The 17,225-nt window shown below is 52.0% G+C and overlaps 1 protein-coding gene across 1 annotated transcript in view; it reads left to right on the forward strand.

Moving 5' to 3' along the window:
• The window catches only part of SNTG2 (syntrophin gamma 2), a 208,099-nt gene extending 201,877 nt beyond the window's left edge, over nt 1-6,222 (forward strand). The window contains exon 17 of the mRNA XM_032652007.1: nt 5,955-6,222. Within this exon, the coding sequence (XP_032507898.1) occupies nt 5,955-6,086 (132 nt within the window). The 3' untranslated portion in view covers nt 6,087-6,222. The remainder of the gene's footprint in view (nt 1-5,954) is intronic.
• Nucleotides 6,223-17,225: the final 11,003 nt, after the last annotated feature.

The raw sequence follows: 17,225 nt of genomic DNA on the forward strand, positions 1-17,225 counted from the left end.
GCCCAGTTTTAATATAAACTAAAGACAAACTGAAGGATAAGTTCCATACACAAAACCAAAAGAAAGAGAAAACAAAAATGCAAAACCTACAAACACATATTGTTTGGAAGCTGATTGTCAGCACTTTGCATGCGCTTTTTGATGAAATTCTTCAGAGGGACACATCTCATGTGACATTGTTATATCCGAATACTGCGTCAATTTTTAACACTTCTTCACTGAGGTTAATGAAATGCACCACATCTACCTTTTAAGTACAACTGAGATTGTGCAGAAACGCTTGACATTATTATATTTAGGGAGTGGATAAAATCAAAATCAGACTGTAACCACTGTCAAGGCTTTTGGGTCTGGAGGTGTACAACAGGGCAGCCAATGGGACAGTGATGCTGGCAGGGACATGCGTCCCAGGGCTGTGATGGAGAGGTGGCCACGCTCAGTCACGCCACCCTGAGCGGAGTTCAGTGGACATTGCCACCAGCAGAGGGGGGTCTGAGGAGAGCGGGGAGAGGGAGGGAGGCTGGAAGTGATTGTACCGTGTGTTTGGTACTTGATCTGCATGGATGCGGCTAACACAGCAGTTCCTCCTCTGCTGATGCATTGATTTGCCCTTCACCCTAGGGACTGCAGCTGGGAGGAGCCCCAGGACCCCTTCCAGGCTCAGGTCCTATGCCGTCCGTGTGAGCCGGGGGGACACTTAGGAAGCTAGCCCCCCAGTGCGCCTTGGGTTCCTGTGCTGGCGGGTTCCAGGGACTTTGCCAGAGCACCTGATGTCCCAGGACACGGTCACGTGACACCTGGATTCCCTTTTCACAGGGACTCCTGTTTCATTCGATTTAAAAGTTTTTATTTTTTGATGTTTCGTCAACTCTTGGTTATCTGTGTTGGTAAAGGGGGTAGAGGCATTGGATGATCTAAACCAGACAGTCTGAAACAGATGGCGTAGACTTTGGGGCGTGTGTACTGAAGCAGACTCGGTTTCTTTGTGGCCCTCAGTTTAGTTAGCTTCAGTTTCCATTTTCAGGCAAAGAGAAAGTCCTAGAAAGTTGTGGAGGCCACAGGGGTGGATACAGGATTTGCAGAGTTGAAGCTCAGTCTGCAGGTGTCTCTTTATGAAAAAAAAATACAAAATTGCAAATGCGGTAAGCTAACTAGACACAGAAATGAGTGTGAGACACATCAAACCTCCCAGGAGACCCAAACTGAACCCATGTCCACGTGAACCCTTCCCCCAGATCCCAGGACCTCCGGCAGCCCCCCTGCGCCTCCCCTCCGGGGCCGTGGGGTGCGAGAGAGAGTAGGGCAGAGGGGGGCCGGGGTCTCAGCAGTTAGCACAACGACCAGGGGCCCCTTGCTCAGGCCCCTCCCGGGGCCTTGCAAGCGGGGATGAAACTGGGGACAAAAGTAGTTTCCATGTTGTCACACGGAGCAGGAAACATGCACGTGGAGAGCCTCTAATAAACACGGGCGGCGGCTTGAACAAACTGCTTCAGGCTGAGGTTCTGCGTTTATTACAGCTTGTGAGACAGAGGGAAGGTTGGAAATGCCAGTTGGGAATCTAGAACACCTGTAGCTACCGCTGGACTTAAACCAAGAGCCGGGCACTGAATTCTGAATAGGACCCAGGGCTATGGCCAGTGGAAGGGAGAGTGACGTGATGTCCTCAGTGAACCAAGAGTTTCAGAGAAAACTATTCCTATTAATTGAGCTTTTCGTTACGGGAGTGAAAGTCGTGGAGCAGTTAACCTTTGAGTGTTTATCGAGAATCTTTCTGGGATGTTTAACGGATCGCTGCCTCAGGAATGAGAGTAAAGAGAAAATGCATCCGAGGGACGATTTCTGGGGCTTTGGGAGCACAGAGGGGAAGTTATTTTTTCTATCCATTATTTACAAAAACGTCATGCAGTTCCGGGACTTGGGCTGACCCCATAGTGAGGCCAATGGCTGGAGCTTTGGGGTTGCAGTCTTTTTTAAATAAAGTGTTTGTTTTCATGTTTTCTACATCTTTCTCCTAAAAAAAAGAGTGTAGCATAAACAAGCTTTCTGAAATGAAGGATTTACTTGCCTACTGATCTACTTAATAGGTTATAAGTGAACTACAGTTAAGTTACAAGGACTGAATTCGGGGTCCACTGCAGGGAGGGACGGTGCCCTTCTGCCCCCCGACCCCTTTCCTATGCCCGTTGTTTGTATTTTACGCGTTCCTCTATGATTTCATTTCTGCCTCTAGACTGAGCCGTCAAGGGCAGCTTTTCTTTATCTTTTTATCTTCAGAACTTAGTAAATGTGTTTTAAATGAATAAATTAATGAAGAAAGAAAGAGCAAGTTAGTATTGAAAGAACTACCAGATACACTCACAAAAATTTTTATCAGTTTCCAAGGAAAAAATTGTTCCAATTATCGTGAAAATCCCCGACGACTACAGACCTCTGCACGCGAAGGCTTCGGCGAGCCCAGCTGAGAATCCACGGGGCGGACGCCGGTCGTTGGAGGCAGCACACTGCCTTTAGGAGGAACAGAGGCGGGTGTTCTTCACTCTGTGATGATCCGGGAGGATAAACTCCGCTGGAAACTATGCCTCGGCGCCGTGAGTCGCGCAGACGGTCAGACGTGGACGGCGGGGGCCGAGCGGGGGTGCATCACGCCGCTGCCGCTTCAGCGAGTAACCGTGGCGGCGTCGATTGTGGAGAGATGGTGGAGGGAGCCAAGGCCAGGTTCCTCCTGAAGATGGAGTGAAGCGGGGCCTCGACAGAACAGGGGACACGCGAGTGCAGCCCCTTCCAAATATGGGTCTGAAACTGGCCTTAGTCTGTTCTCCCGGAAGCTGGAACGGAGCAGAGCTTTCCTTTCTTTGCTCTTCTTTTCCCTTCCTCCCTCCCTTCCTTCCCTCCTTCCTCCCTCCCAGGTCCCCTGCGTGGTCGGTCAGTAAGGTGCCCCTCCTCCGCGTGGGGACAGGGAAGGTGCACCAGCCGCGTCCCGCTGCATCCAGGCTAGAGCCCAGCATCACCCGGCCGCCTCGCCGCTTCTCACCTGCTGGCCTCTGACTCCGCTTCTCGGCTTTCTTCCTGGACATTGTGCTTCCCGTAGACATTTGCTCGGAAAACGTCGGTCAAAGGTTTGCTGTGTCCAAGGGTCTCTGTGCAAGGGTCGTCTTGGCTACGACACCTGCCTGGGGACCCACCCGGCGGGCGGGGGGGATCTTTTATCGCACCCGTTACGTTACAAGCCGCCGCTGTGCTCAGTCCTTCCTAAGCACGACTGCCTCATCCCCACAACCAGCCCAGGAGAGAAGCGCTGGCCTCACAATATATGTTTAATATGGCACAAAACAGATTGTTCAGGTCGGCATAAAGTTTACGTTGATTCACGTACAAGCCAGAACGACCTCCCCAGACCTCAGTATGTGACTGTTTCTTCCACCAAGAGTCAGCCTGTCCTTGAAGCTTCGAAGCCAGGAATGGACTTCTCCTCTCCAGCTTGCGAGTCCTAGGTGGCGGTCCTTCCAATGCAAGGCGGTTCTGTCTGCATATGGAAGATCAGTGGTTCAGTGTAGCCATGCTATGGATTATCTTCTCTGGACCTCCTGGGTGACTCGCTGCAGCTTCTGCGTCCGTCGGCGATCGCTGCGTCACCTTGCACTTGAATCCTTCTCCCTGCCCGGCTCCACCCGCCGCACGCTTGCTGGATGCCTCCAGGGCAGCTCAGCCACAGCCAGCCCCTCCCCTCCACCCGCTCTGGGGCCCCAGCCGCGCCCACTGGACGCGTCTCCTCCGGGGTTGATGAGGCCCAGGTGCCTCTGTGAGGCGCCACCCTGCTCCCTGAGCTCCTCCAGGACGACATCCCCTCCGCAGAGCCTCCGTCTCCGAGGGGCACACAGACCACCAGGCACCGAGAGGGATGCGGCCTGAGAATGTGCTTTTCCAGGTCGCTCCCAAGAGGCGCTGATGCCTCAGGACTGCTCGGTGTAAGAGCTAGTGCACTAGGTTTCTTCTGGAAGGTTTTGTCAGGAAACAGCGAGGGCCCATTGGACCGGTTTGTCCTGGATTTCGGTGCCAGTTCTGTGACTAGTCAGCCTCGTCACCGCACAGAAGTTACTTAAACCCCTAAAACCACCATTTCCTGCTCTGGAAAATGAACTTGGCGCTTTACTCGGGGTGTCCTACTTCACTTTTGACCTTTGAGGCTGACGATGCTCTATTAACAGGTGGCTGGAAGAGGACCGGCATTGGCTGGGTACCAATGTTGTACCGGAAGCCACGGCCTCCTGCGCTGGCCCGGCTCCGTCCGGGGCCGTGTGGGTCACATCCCACTGGGAGCTACTCGGCGAAGTTTCAGGAACTTTGCCAGCCTGTCATCAGTCCGTGGGGAGTATTTCCAAACGCCACAGCCATCAGCAAGTGCTGCAGCTCAGAGGCCCTGGCACAGCACTGCCTGGGCCGCAGAGTCCACAAGTGGGAGACCCGTATCTCATCCCCTCAGCGGGCCTGTCTCCACACTCAGTGGCCGGGCCCCGATCTGAGTTCCCTGTAGATTAACACATGGTAATTTGTGTTCTGTGCGTGGTTACCCCTGCTAATTGTCACATCCAATTATACTCGTTTGGGGCATTTTCTAAGAGAAATTACAGCACGTATTCCCTTATTCTAGAGACTCGTTCATTTATTTAACAATCATCTCTTTCAAGTATGGCTTTGATCAGCTTCCATGTTGAATTCTTTGGGAAGGGCAGTGGTTAAGGCTCCCCTTGAAATACAGTCTGTGTCTGAATTGCTACAGCTGAGTGGAAACTGGTCTCTTAAACGGTTACAGACTTTAAAATTTCCCCCTCGTGCACTGGGCCATTAGATGACAATTAGGGAAAACTAAAAGGCCAGGATGGCTACCGCTGCTCGGAAGAGCTGTCTGTCATCTCACAGACAGTTTTGGACACATGTCTGTAGTTTGCGCAGCAAGATGGAAATAGAGGTAGTGCCCTAAGGAAATGTGATTTCTGCGCGAGGAGATGTATTGAGGACATCTGGGCGACGTTAACACTTACACGTTCATTGAAAGTGTCACCCTTGTGATAGATGGGACATTCCTGAGAGTAAAGATCATAAAAGAAGAAATGTTTTCTCAGGTTTGGGTGACCTCAGTCTTCATAGTTTGACGAGCCCAGTAAAGACCCTCATGGCTTCCTGAGAATTTCCGCTGATTAAGGAAAAGATCAAGGTATTAAAACACTTAAAATTTGATAATTATGCCAAGCTGTAGATCATATTTAAAATCAGTGTTTCAGCCACCACGAAATGTTAAAAGACTTTATAAAAATCGAGGTCGTTGGGACAAATAAATCGCAGAGGAAAGTAACTGGGTGACAGGGTTCAGTGGGCGAAACTCACAGAACATGAGAGAGAACTTGCTGGCCATGAGCCCCAGCCTCTAGCTCACCTGCCGAGCACGCGGGGACACACATCCATGTGCACAAACACAACACACGTGTGCACGCACGCGCACAGGCACGCTTGCAGGCAGAGCGTACACACGGGCACATAAGTACAGGGGCACGTGTGCGCACGCAGGGTGTAGCACGATTCATTCTGCTGAACCGGGGACACGGTGAGCCCTGCTGTGTGAGAGCTCTGACAGGCTTCAGTGGAGGCCGAAGTCCCGACCTGGTGCTGCTGGTCAGGTGACTGAGAGCCCGGCCCAGATGGAGTCAGGATGCCAAGCGAGGACCTGAGTGCTGACCTATGTTAGTTACAAGAAAATCAAGAATTAAACCCGATCGTCAGGATATCAGTGCAAAACACCCAGGGTGTTCATGTTTACAGCCGCCTTTCTTAGTTCGTGTGTATTTGTGCTGACTTGAGTAACTTCCTTGTGCTTCTAAGAACATAGAACCTGTTAAATTTTCTGTAATGTGTTTTTCGAATATTTATAATATATAAGTACATTCTCTTTCTTCTTGCAGGAGCTGGAGTTTCAGGATCTGACGGCTGTTCTACACTGCATCCACTCCTTCCTAGCAGCGAAGGTGGCCTCGGTGGATCCGGTATTTATAGACAGTCAGAGTATTGCCAGAAAATACATGTATAGCAGCTGAGCAGTGCTTCTGTTGAGTGCTGAAATTTAAATTATTTTCTTAAGAAATGAATATTTCCTGCACAGTATTGAGACTTTGTGTGATTTTATAATGATCCCATAGTTGTGATACCAATAAAACATGTCACTAGTTTCCAGAGATGGGTCGGACTTGTTGCATCTGACGAGGAACACAGCCTCCGCTCAGGCAAAGCTGTGGCTGAGAAAACTCGACTTCCCTGTGAAAAGCCACGTCACAGCAGTCCTGCAGATCACGTGAAGGTGCCAACAGCACACACGCTGCTAAAACCCACATCTCATTTCCATTTCTATTTCCTTACAGTCGAAAAGCCCCAGAGCTTCACCACTTTCGTTTTCCCCAAGAATGGCAAGTTCTCCTTTGGATTTCCACCGTGGTTTATCCCAGGACATTGGATACAGTTCTCTGTGCTGTACAGCAACTAGGGATGATCCTACTAAGTGAAGTAAGTCAGAGAAAGACAGATATCATATGATATCACTTATATGTGGAACCTTCAAAATGTTCCAGACGAACTTATTTACAAAACAGAGACAGACCCACAGACGTAGAAAACAAACTTACGGTTACCAAAGGGGAAAAGGTGGGTGGGAGGGATAAATTGGCAGTTCGGGATTAACAGATACACACCACTATATATATATATATATATATATATATAAAGAGAAAGATAAAAAGATGCAGTGGTCATTGACGGCCAACTCGATTTCACTCAGAAAAGCCTTTTCCTCTCAGTGGCCAAGACCCTGCTGGACACAGGGCTGTGGATACAGGAGTCCCATCTCAGGAGGCCTTTCTGCCCACCATGGCCACCGTGGACAAGTGAGCACTGGGCCACTCGGCAGCCCTGCAGACTTGCGGTTGGGGGGAAAGGGACACAGGCCACCCATCAGAAGCATAGCTAAGTCAGAAAGAGAGACGGGATTGGTGAAAACACACCCTAGAAACTTTGTAAAGCTCCCAACTGGCTAACCCTGGGATAAAACTAGCACAGCGTATGTTCTAGAAGATATCACTACACTGAAGTTAAAAGACTCTAAATCCAGGGAGACAGAGTCAACAGAGCTAGTGTGAGAAAAACGTGGAGGTCTGAGGTGAACAGCTGATGGTAGGTTTATTTATTCAACAAACACCTGTGGAAGGTTCTTCGGGGCAGGCACTGTGGCCGGTCCTACAGCCACAGCAAGAGGCGGCTGAGGACCCAGTGCAGCCTGTGGGCTCGGATGAGGCCAGGTGGCCTCAGAAGGCCAACGTGACAGGTGACGGCGGCCGAGGTAGCAGCCGAGATCCATCCTCATGGGTCAGTTCAGACATGGGATGAACTGATGAACCTTCATGCTTCCAGAAGAACGTTGGCATATTGGTTCCAAACTGACATCATTTTGTAATATAACGCGTTTTGTATAAACCACGACTGTCTACCACAGGTTAGGAATTCTAGATTTTTGTGTAGTAATTAGGAAGCTGGTTTACTTTAAAGCCCTGGACTGTTCATAAATGTGATGGTAATTGTACCACGTTAGCAGGATTTCCATAATCTGGCCTGTAGTGTCCTTTTCTGTGTGTTTTTATTTTAAAAACTCAAAGGCAATACCCACATGACTTAGAATTTCCTCACTCTTGATAAAACAGTGCTTACCTGGAAATTTGGATAAGACTGAGTGTCTTATTCTGTTCGGGCTGCTGTAACAGAAACCACAGACTGGGGACTTATAAACCACAGACATTCATTTCTCCCAGTTCCAGAGGCCGAAGTCTGAGATCAAGGCGTCTGCAGACTCCAAACCCTCTTCCCTGTTCAGATGGCGTCTTCTCGCTGTGTCCTCACCCGGAGGAAGGGGTGCTATAAGGTCACCAATCCCGTCATGAGGCTCCACCCGCGTGGCCCATCAGCTCCCAGAGGCGCTGCTTCCAGACACCAGCACCCTGGGGGCTTGGCTTCCATACGTGAATTTGGGGGGCCAGAAACAGTCATAGCAACAGTCATGGCTTTATACAGCTTTTGTATTTTTTTTCTCAAAGTGGTGACAGTCTGGACAGACTCTCGTGACTTTCTGAAGTGCAGGTGACTGACAGTTCTGCCCTAGAAGACCTTCTTTTCTTTGTCCAGGAAGCACTGAGAAATCCCTGCTGTGCTCGGGGCCATTAACCATTAACTGTTGCAGGTAATTCGGGCACAGAGAGTTCAGGGTCCTGTTCACAGCTGTAGGAACTCCCCGCCCAGCCTTCAGTCTCACTGTTATTCCCCTTGTCATTAATTTCTTTTTTTTTTTTAATTTTGTTTTTCTCCGTTTTTTTGGTGTCATTAATTTCAAAGGTCAATGGATAATTGAAGTCCCCAAGCCTGAACGTATTCCAACATGTGCACTGACATACAGTTGTTGGTGATGCATAAAACCCCAAACAGTGGTGAGAGGAACATATATAGCCTCCGAATATTCAAGGAAAATAGAAACGGCGTTCTAAAAGATAAAGTAAGCTGCTCCCTACAGTATGTCTACAGCATCCATTTCAAATCCATAAGTAATATGCTAAGTGGGATGAATTAGCATCATTTTTATGCTAATAGGTATAGAAACGCCTGTGTTGGTTTAGAACTCTTTTCTCCCCTTGGGAAGAAAAACCACCTTTGAAGACTCTTGAGCCGAAGGGAAAAAGCAGCTCCACCGTCACCCACCTGGCCTCTCTGCTTCTCTCACCCTTTCCCTCTCCCTGCCCACTGCACACATTCGGGACGCGGGTAGAATAACGCGGAGAAGAACCAGCAGGCTTCTCCCTGCTCAGGATTTCAGAGCCGTCCAGGGCTTCCGCTCACGGGGTTGTGGGTGAACCGCTCTCAAATGGATTTCTGCCCCTAATCAAAGAGTGTTCTAGAACCAGGACTGCAGCGGTGAGCCAAGCAGACAAAAACCTTTGCCCTGTTCCCCAAACTGGAGCCACAGTTCCCACAGGGAATCCTGAAGACGTATTCTGGATGCTCTGAAACAAGGGAGCGAGGACTCCAGGACGTTGAATCAGCAACAGGCCTCCTCGGACAAACTGCTCTTGGGGTCAAGGCTTCGGGCGCTCTCTGCTTCACAAGGTCACGAGGATCCGGTCTGGACAGAGACGTTCTTTACGCCCAAACTGCTGGAATGCGAGGAACTGGAAACGCCCTCGAGTCCAGTTCCCGCGCTGCGGCCGTGTCCCCAGCTCCTCCCTGGCGAGGACCTCTGGTCACCTCCATCAGAAACCCTCCTGCCCCTCCGGCCACGGGACAACCCCGGCCAGCCCCAGGCTTTTGTGTGTGTGTTCCTTTTTGTTTTCACCGACCCGGCTGAATTTTTGGCTGAGTTCCTCTTTTGTTGTTAGTCGTGGATGATGAATTTTCCAAGTTGTTACAGACTTACCAACCCACGACCTCTCAGGGAAACAATCCCTGCTGTGTTGGGCTTTTCCTATCTAGTAGAAACAAATGTTGGCCCTTTAGGGGTCTAACTTTCAGCAGAGAATATCTGAAAACATTTATGCAACGTTGTTGACAGAGGAATTCTTTGGAAAGAACAGCACACCTGAAAAGGTGAGCGCTTTAATTTGTAGATTTATCTTTTAAATAGATGCATGCGAATTTTAAACACCGAAGCAGAAAGATTGATGAGTGAGTTTTTTCATTCTTTTTTTTCTCATTTTCAAATTTTAAAAAGGAAAAATTATCCTGAAGTAAATTGCATCAAATTACTTCCATCACAAACTGCTGATAGAACACGTAGACGATAGAAAACATCACGCTCTTAACTCGGGTTAAGACTCGGGTCGACGTTAGCAGAGCAAAGTGGCGAATTAAAAACTCGTCTTCGTAATGGAAGAGAGGCTCTATTTTGGTTTACAGCATCTACACCATCACGTGAAAATGTATTCAGAGGCAGGAATTACTCCGTATTTCCAACCCTACAGATCCATCAGCCTTCGGATTCTAAATTCTACTTCTGTTTTCTGTTGAAGCTGCATTCTAACCACGATTCTGCTATATTCCCTTGTTTTGATAAATGGCCTCAGTTGCAAAACGCAGCATGAGGTAAAATTAGGGCAAAGATTCGGCCAAATGCTGTCCAGTTTGTCTCCGGAAGGTGAGGAAGAGCAGACGAGATGAGGACCCAGGAGGCTATTTTCAGTCACAGGTGACGCGTGTTTCCCTCAGTCCCTTGGGAGTGAGGTCCTGAGTCTTTCATTCAGGACGCTTGTGTCCCTCGAGTGTGTCTCCTGGGCATTGGGTGCAGGCTGAGCTGTGACAAGTGCCTCCTACCCGGGCTGGGGTGGGAGGTACGTCAGCTCACAGGTCTCCCTACACCTGGGAAGAGAAAGAGGAAGGAGGCCCCGGCTCTGCCGTCCGGGGGCCAGCTGTTCACTTAACTACAGCCCGGCCCCGAGGCCCCTGGAAGTGGGGTGCACAGCCCCCTTTCGCCCGCAGGGCCAGCCTGTCCTCCCCAAACGCCTGCCGGGAGCGAAGCCCAGCTCTGACCTTCAGCCGGTCTCCCGGTGCCAAGTGCTTTTATAAAAAGTGTGCCCCTTTTCCACTCCTTGCAGGAGAAGCCACCGCACGAGTCCACACAAACGGGACTGAGCGGCCTTTCTGCCCTTTCAGACAGTCCACGAGGGACATTCCTACAAGTCTGTCTGATTTGAGCAAACAGGTCATTAAGGGGCTTTGGCTCGTGTCCTCAGAGGTTCCATTTCTGCCTAGAAATGACCCGGGACGGCCTTCCACTTATCATGGAGCAGCGATCCTCCTGGAGCTCCTGGACCTGGGCCCCGTGTCCATGTCGCCCGCAGGGCACCGGGCACTCTCAGTGCCGAAGGGCCAGGGGTGGCGGCCAGGTGACGGTGCTCCTGCCAGGGGGGCCCAGAGGTGGCCAGGGGCACAGCCCTACTGCGCGGCCAAGGCCCAGGCCGTAAACGAGCAGGGCCGCGCCTTCTGAGCCAAACCCAGGCCCGAGCCCCCTCCCCACTGCCCCTCTCTCCCCAGAGTGGAGAATTAAGGCATTTAACCACAGGTAACGTCCCAAGATCAACCAATGGTATTTCAGAACTGAGCAAACTTAAATGCTTCTGGCAATGAACAAATGCACGTTTCTAAAGAACTTCCCGAGGGCCGTGGCAGCGTGACAGACAGCGGTACAAAAACACGAGCACAGCTCTCCTGAAAAGTGGTTTATATTCTGGCAATGACAACATAGGTAATACAGAGTTTGGTTGGAAAAAGGATATATGCGTCATTGGTACCTAACAGTAAATTAACACCACAGTAAGAGACAAGAATATTAAGTAATACATACTTTTCCTGAGAAAAACTTTTCTCCTAGAATAAACTGTTCCTTTAAAACTAGAACTCAGAGCGAATGCAAAACAGAAAGAACATCCACTTGTTTCCTCCAGGGAACTCGATGTCCCGGTTTCCTCCAGGCAGGCAGTATTTTCTACCTTGACTCACACGCAGAGAGAGCCCTGCCTGCCCCGAGCACAGTCTTTGTCTCGGATTTGGCGGGAGACTCACGAGCTCCACAAGGATGAAATGTGCCTGCACGTGTGTGTGCCATGTGTACGTGTGTGCACAGATGTGTGCTCCTGCCTGCATGTGCCTGCACGAGAGCCTGTGTGTGTGTGTGTGTGTGAGTGTGTGCGTACGTGTGTGTACGCATGTGTACGTGTGTACATGTGTGAGCATGTGTGTGCATGTATGTGTGTGGGTATGGGTACACATGTGTGAGTGTGTGCGTACATGTGTGAGTGTATGTACGTGTGTGTATGGAGCAGGGGGAAGGCAATTTCAGAAATAAACATGGATTCTGTTTCCAGAACCTGGAGAGGTGACGCTGAGGACACAGCAAACATCTACCAGCCCCACCCGTTCCCCGGGGCAGACTCTCGGTTTGAGGATCTTCTAACTGAGAAGCAAAAACAAATGTCGCCATCGGGTTGGATGGCGTGGAGCGGCTCGGACACCAAGGGGCTCACAGTCACAAAGCCGGCCCGATCCACGGGGCCGGGTGCACCCTCCAGGTACGGTGACAAGCAGGTGACGGGAGAGGCTGGGGAGAGCGCGGGGTTCGGGCTCGGGGGCCCCTCCTGCCTCAGTGCCCGGAAGCTGACCCCTGGGGAGCCTGGCTTCTCCCTCTGAGCTTCCGGGACTCCGGCAGAGCTGGGATCCGATGCCCCCAAGGCTCACGCAGCCCTAAACTCTGACCCCTGCGGCCAGGGCTGTGGGCCATCCCACCCCTGAGGCTGGAGGCTCAGCTGCTGCTTCCTCGGGCTTTTATTCTGGGAAGTTGGGCCTCTCCTGGGTCAGCAGACGCTATCAGCACTGAAACGGCCTCAGGTCATTGCTGACAGTGACCAGGCTCAGCAGTGACAGAGACAAGGTCAGCACTGACAGGGATGGAGGTCAGCGGCGACAGTGACCAGGGTCAGCAGGCACAGTGACAAAGGTCAGCGCTGATAGGGACGGAGGTCAGCGGTGACAGTGACCAGGGTCAGCAGGCACAGTGGCAAAGGTCAGCGCTGACAGGGACGGAGGTCAGCGGTGACAGTGGCCATGTTTGCTACAGCATGTTGCCTCTGTAGATTCTCTGAATTAGGCGATTATTACCGCTTACCAGGAAAGTTACCCGCTTTTCCCACAAGAAACCACAACCTGGAACGCGGGGCTTCCAGCTGGAGAGCCCTTTTCAGCCTGGACACCGTGGACTTTAGTTTCCATCTTCAAACAGCACTTGACCTTCTGTCCTTGTTAGCAAGCTTCTTACATTCAGAAAACTCATTTTGCAAAGTTATGAAAAATCGGTAGTGGGACTCCTGGGTTACAGAAAACACGTACAGCTGTACCTGAAAACCAGAAATACTTGTGACTTGAGTGTGCAAGTGTCTGAGAAGAAGAACCGCTCCATTGTACTGTGTGAATCCGCCCAGCGGTCTAAGTGAAAATGTAAGTTTACTTCCCGTCTCAATGAAACTGATGATACGTCCATCGTAGGTGTGAGTTTGTTCAGGATTTTTATCGGCAAGAATCAAATATTCACACAGACTCTCTTCGTGTCTTGGCAAGTCAGTCACTAATGACTAAACCTAAAGGAGAACTTTTTAAAAAATTCCTCTTATCTTTAACAAAAATATAAATAGAGAGACCGCTTTCTAATCACGTGTCCTGGTGGCAACAGCTGCGAGCCACACAAGTAAAATGAAAAGCCCTCTTACAGAGTCTCCCCTGTCCTACCCGTCCTCAGGCCTGGTGGGGACTCTGGCTGGTCCCCTGGGCCCTGCGCTGTGGGCGTCTCTCCTCGACCTGGACAGAGCGCCCCCTTCCTTGTCCGAAAGGCAGAGAGCTTCGGTCCAGGTGCCCCCGCGTGCAGGGAGCACAGCTGTGAGATCGCAGAGGCCTCCAGCATTTGGGCCCCAAGTTGGCCCAGCAAGGCCACCTCTGGGGACGACTCAGCACCGATGTCCCCAGAGGAGAAGACCCTGCACAGCCGTGCCCGTCCCCCGCTCCCTGTGCCCCATGCCCCTCCGTCCCGCTGGCGCCCAGGAACACCCCGCACCTCCAGTGGGAACTGGGATCTGACACCCGAGGGCACGGCTGCCCCACCCGCCTCGAACCCGGCCACCGGGCTCCACCCGGGGACGACGTCTCTGCAGGGTAAATTCCAGATTCCTCCGGGGGGCCGGGGGGAGGGTCGGGGTTGGCGGGAGTGGGGAGCCCCAAGGCGAGCCTTTGCCCAGAGGCCCTGCTGAGCTAGCACCCCAGAGAACAAACCACAGCGGGCAGGCGGGAGGGCCCTCGGGTGCTCGAATCGCAGAACGCGGTGTCGAGGCGAGGACCCCAGCTGCCTCGGCCGAGCCTACACCTGTGGGCCCATCAGCTAAGCGGGCACGGAGCGCTTTTCCCACTCAGAGCCCTGGGCGTGGACCACTAGCCTCACCCAGAACGTAGACCAGTGATGTCCCCAGGCTGGCTCTGCCCACGTGGCCTGGGGGCCAGAGTCCGGGAGGCTCGAGTGACCCGGGCAGGACCACGCCGGCATCCCACAGGAGGCCGCCATCACCGTGGGCGGGAGGGTCCACCTACCTACACATGGCAGGAGGCCACACACTTCCCCGGCACAGATCACGTCCAAGAGTCACACGTGAACTGGTAGCGGAAGGCACGGGGCCCGCGGACACACATTTCTTCACACGGAGTCCATGTGGGCAGACCGGCCACGCGTGGTCCCCGGATCCAGCTGCCTCTCGCACACCGCCGTGAGGGCGCATCTTCTCCTCGGCGGGTAGGAACGTGCACAGCGGCTCTGCTCCCTTTGGTGCTGGAGCGAGAGGACACTGGGCCCCTGCGCGGGGACCCAGTGGGAGGGGACTCGCTGCACCTCACTGCAGCCTGGATGGACTGCACCACGTCCCCCCAAAGTTCACATGCCAAAACCCTGAGCCCCAGAACCTCTGGACGTATGTGCAGTTAGGGTCTTTAAAGAGGTAATTTGGATAAAGTGAGCTCTTCAGAAGGGGCCCCAGCCCAGGAGGACAGGTATCCCTGTAGGAAGAGGAGGTCAGGACGCAGACACGCAGACACACAGAGGAGGACAGTAGGGACACAGGGAAGATGCCATCTCCAGCCCACGGGACACGACCCAGCGCCCTGGGGTCCGGGAAGGAGGTGAGGCCACGTCTCACTCTGGACACGATGTTTTCAAAGGAGGCGGATCACGTGACCCCGTCTTCATTTGGAAGGTCGTGGGCACAGAGGGAACATCCAGATGTATTTAGCTGTCACCTCCGCCCATTTCATATGTGCTCAGGGGACGACCAAGAGGCATCCACTTCTCCAGGTGTAGAGATGGAGAGTCACACACAGCGTGGAGGGGACCCAGGTCCTGGGGCGACGGACGGCGGGCAACACAAATATTAATGTAGGACGCATCCTTCAGAAGCTTCAGGACACACGTCCTGGGGCTTTCATTTCTGTGTACGTGAACATGGGCAAATCATATGCACCATGACTTAAAATACCCTTAGAAAGACGGTCACGTCAATAAATTCCCACAGTCCTCGTGACCGACTGGGATGTGTGCGTATGTGCTGAGGGGCTCTCAATGTCTCACTACCTGAAGCTGGAGAATGTTTTATCAGAACATTGAAAAGGGCACACGCTCTGGGCCCTTCAAAGGCAGCTGGAAATGCAACGAATACCTCTCGAAAGTGCAACCCTGAGCTGGTTTTTCCAGACTGACCAAGCAGATAGGTTTCCTTGTGTAACTGTTACTTTAACAAAAGCCAAAATGTTTTCTTTATTTCTTTTTAAAAAGGGCGCAATTGCTTTTTAAAAGTCTCCCCAAAGATTCCCTTTCCTAGATTGTCTTTAAGCAGTTAGTTAAATGATACAGGTATTTCAAGAGAGTCCTATAGTTTTTTGTCCATAACTCGCCAAATATCATTGTTCTTAATGCACGATATAAAACTGAGGTCGTCAGAACGTTTAATAAACCGGAAAAGCACATTGCCGACTTAACACCCGCTAACATTTCTATCATCCCTTGGAGTGATTCAAATTCACTAAAGGAAGAAGAATGATGTGACCTTCTTCTGTCTCTTTTCTGGAGGAAGAGGACCTTTGTTTGGGACCCTCCACTTCGGGGCAGGGCTGGGAGGGTGAACAGTAAAAGCCTCAGAGCTCCGGCAAGGGCGGAGCGTCAGGTCCAGGATTCCATCTCAGGCTGATGTGTTTTACTCAACCCTGCGCTATTCTGACCCGTCGTGTGAGGACGTGGGGTGGGGACACCAGTGAGCTGGAACCTCTAGAAGGCTCAGTGGGACGTGGGTGCTTCATCCCCACAGGGCACCACGCAAACTCCAGGCTCTGACGCGAGTCGCGGAACATCTCGGGCCCAGTCGTGGAGGGTGACTTGAGCACAAGGACCTGCTGTTCCTGGGTGCAGCCAGCCGGCACGAGACGCCCGTGGAAACGGTTACGTCAAGGCACTGGCATCCGAGGCTGTGTGCACAAGGCCACCCGTCTGAGCGTCTGCCCTGAGCCAGCCAAGGACTCAAAGGAACATTCGGTCTCCACTGGGATCGTCCTCACGTCCAGGGCCCTAAACACAGGCCGACACCAGCTGGTGTCCCAGTAAAGAGACTCCTCTGGGCCCCTGCGTTCTCCCTGAACCACCCCGTGTGTCACATCCAGCTGCCTCATCTATGTTCACGACCCTCTTCAGGCACATTCCACCCAAGGTTCCAAAAGTGTGTTTCCAAATGCCACCAGCTGGCTGCCTGTGCACAGCTCCAATGCCTCAAGTCCAATGTCCAAACCCGAACAGTCACCTCTGCTTCTCTCACCCGGTTCGCCTCCTTTCCTGGCTTCCCCAGAGTCAGAAGCGGGATCTCCATGACTTCAGGCCAGCAACTCAGCCTGGCGGGGCCCTGGCTCTGCCCCCTCCCTGCTCCCAGGGAAGTAAGTCACCAAGTCCCTGCTTTGCTGTGAAGGGGCCTTGGAGTCTTGCCCTTCATCTCACTGTCTCAGCCTGCTCCCACCATTTCAGGGAGAAATTACCGTAACTGTTGACGATTCCCCACCTGCTTTTCTAACTCATTTACTGTGTTACTTTCAAACTGATCTTTCCTATGCTAATCGTGACATTCTAGTGCTTCAAATATGTCCTGATGTCCCGATGCCTTGCATACGTGTTAGCATCTAACCTCAGCTTTCCTGGAGGGAGCGTACCCCCAAGTTTGAATGAGGCACCAAGAAGAGAGCGAAAAAGAGCAGGAAGACGAGGAGTGATTTTCATGTAGAAGAAACCCAAGACTCAGACGGAAAGTGGAGAGGTTCAGAAACCCCACGCTCTCCACAGACCAGGAGATGCGCTTCACCCCCTGTCAGAGATGGGATGCAGGGCATCGGCGGGGCTCCCTGGAGCCGCTGCCTCTGAAGATGAACCTGCTCTTTTGCATAAGGTGTTTAGCTCAGAGAAGCGAGAGAGAGGACAGTGCGAGCGTTACGAGGGGCCGGTTGTACTTGGTTTCTTCTTTCCCGACACATACACATTCTTTCCCTTTCTTCCTCATTCCAGGACCAGAGGCTCAACCTCACATGGACGCACA

This window comes from Phocoena sinus, chromosome 13 (genome assembly GCF_008692025.1).
Source record: "Phocoena sinus isolate mPhoSin1 chromosome 13, mPhoSin1.pri, whole genome shotgun sequence".
Lineage (NCBI taxonomy): Eukaryota > Metazoa > Chordata > Mammalia > Artiodactyla > Phocoenidae > Phocoena > Phocoena sinus.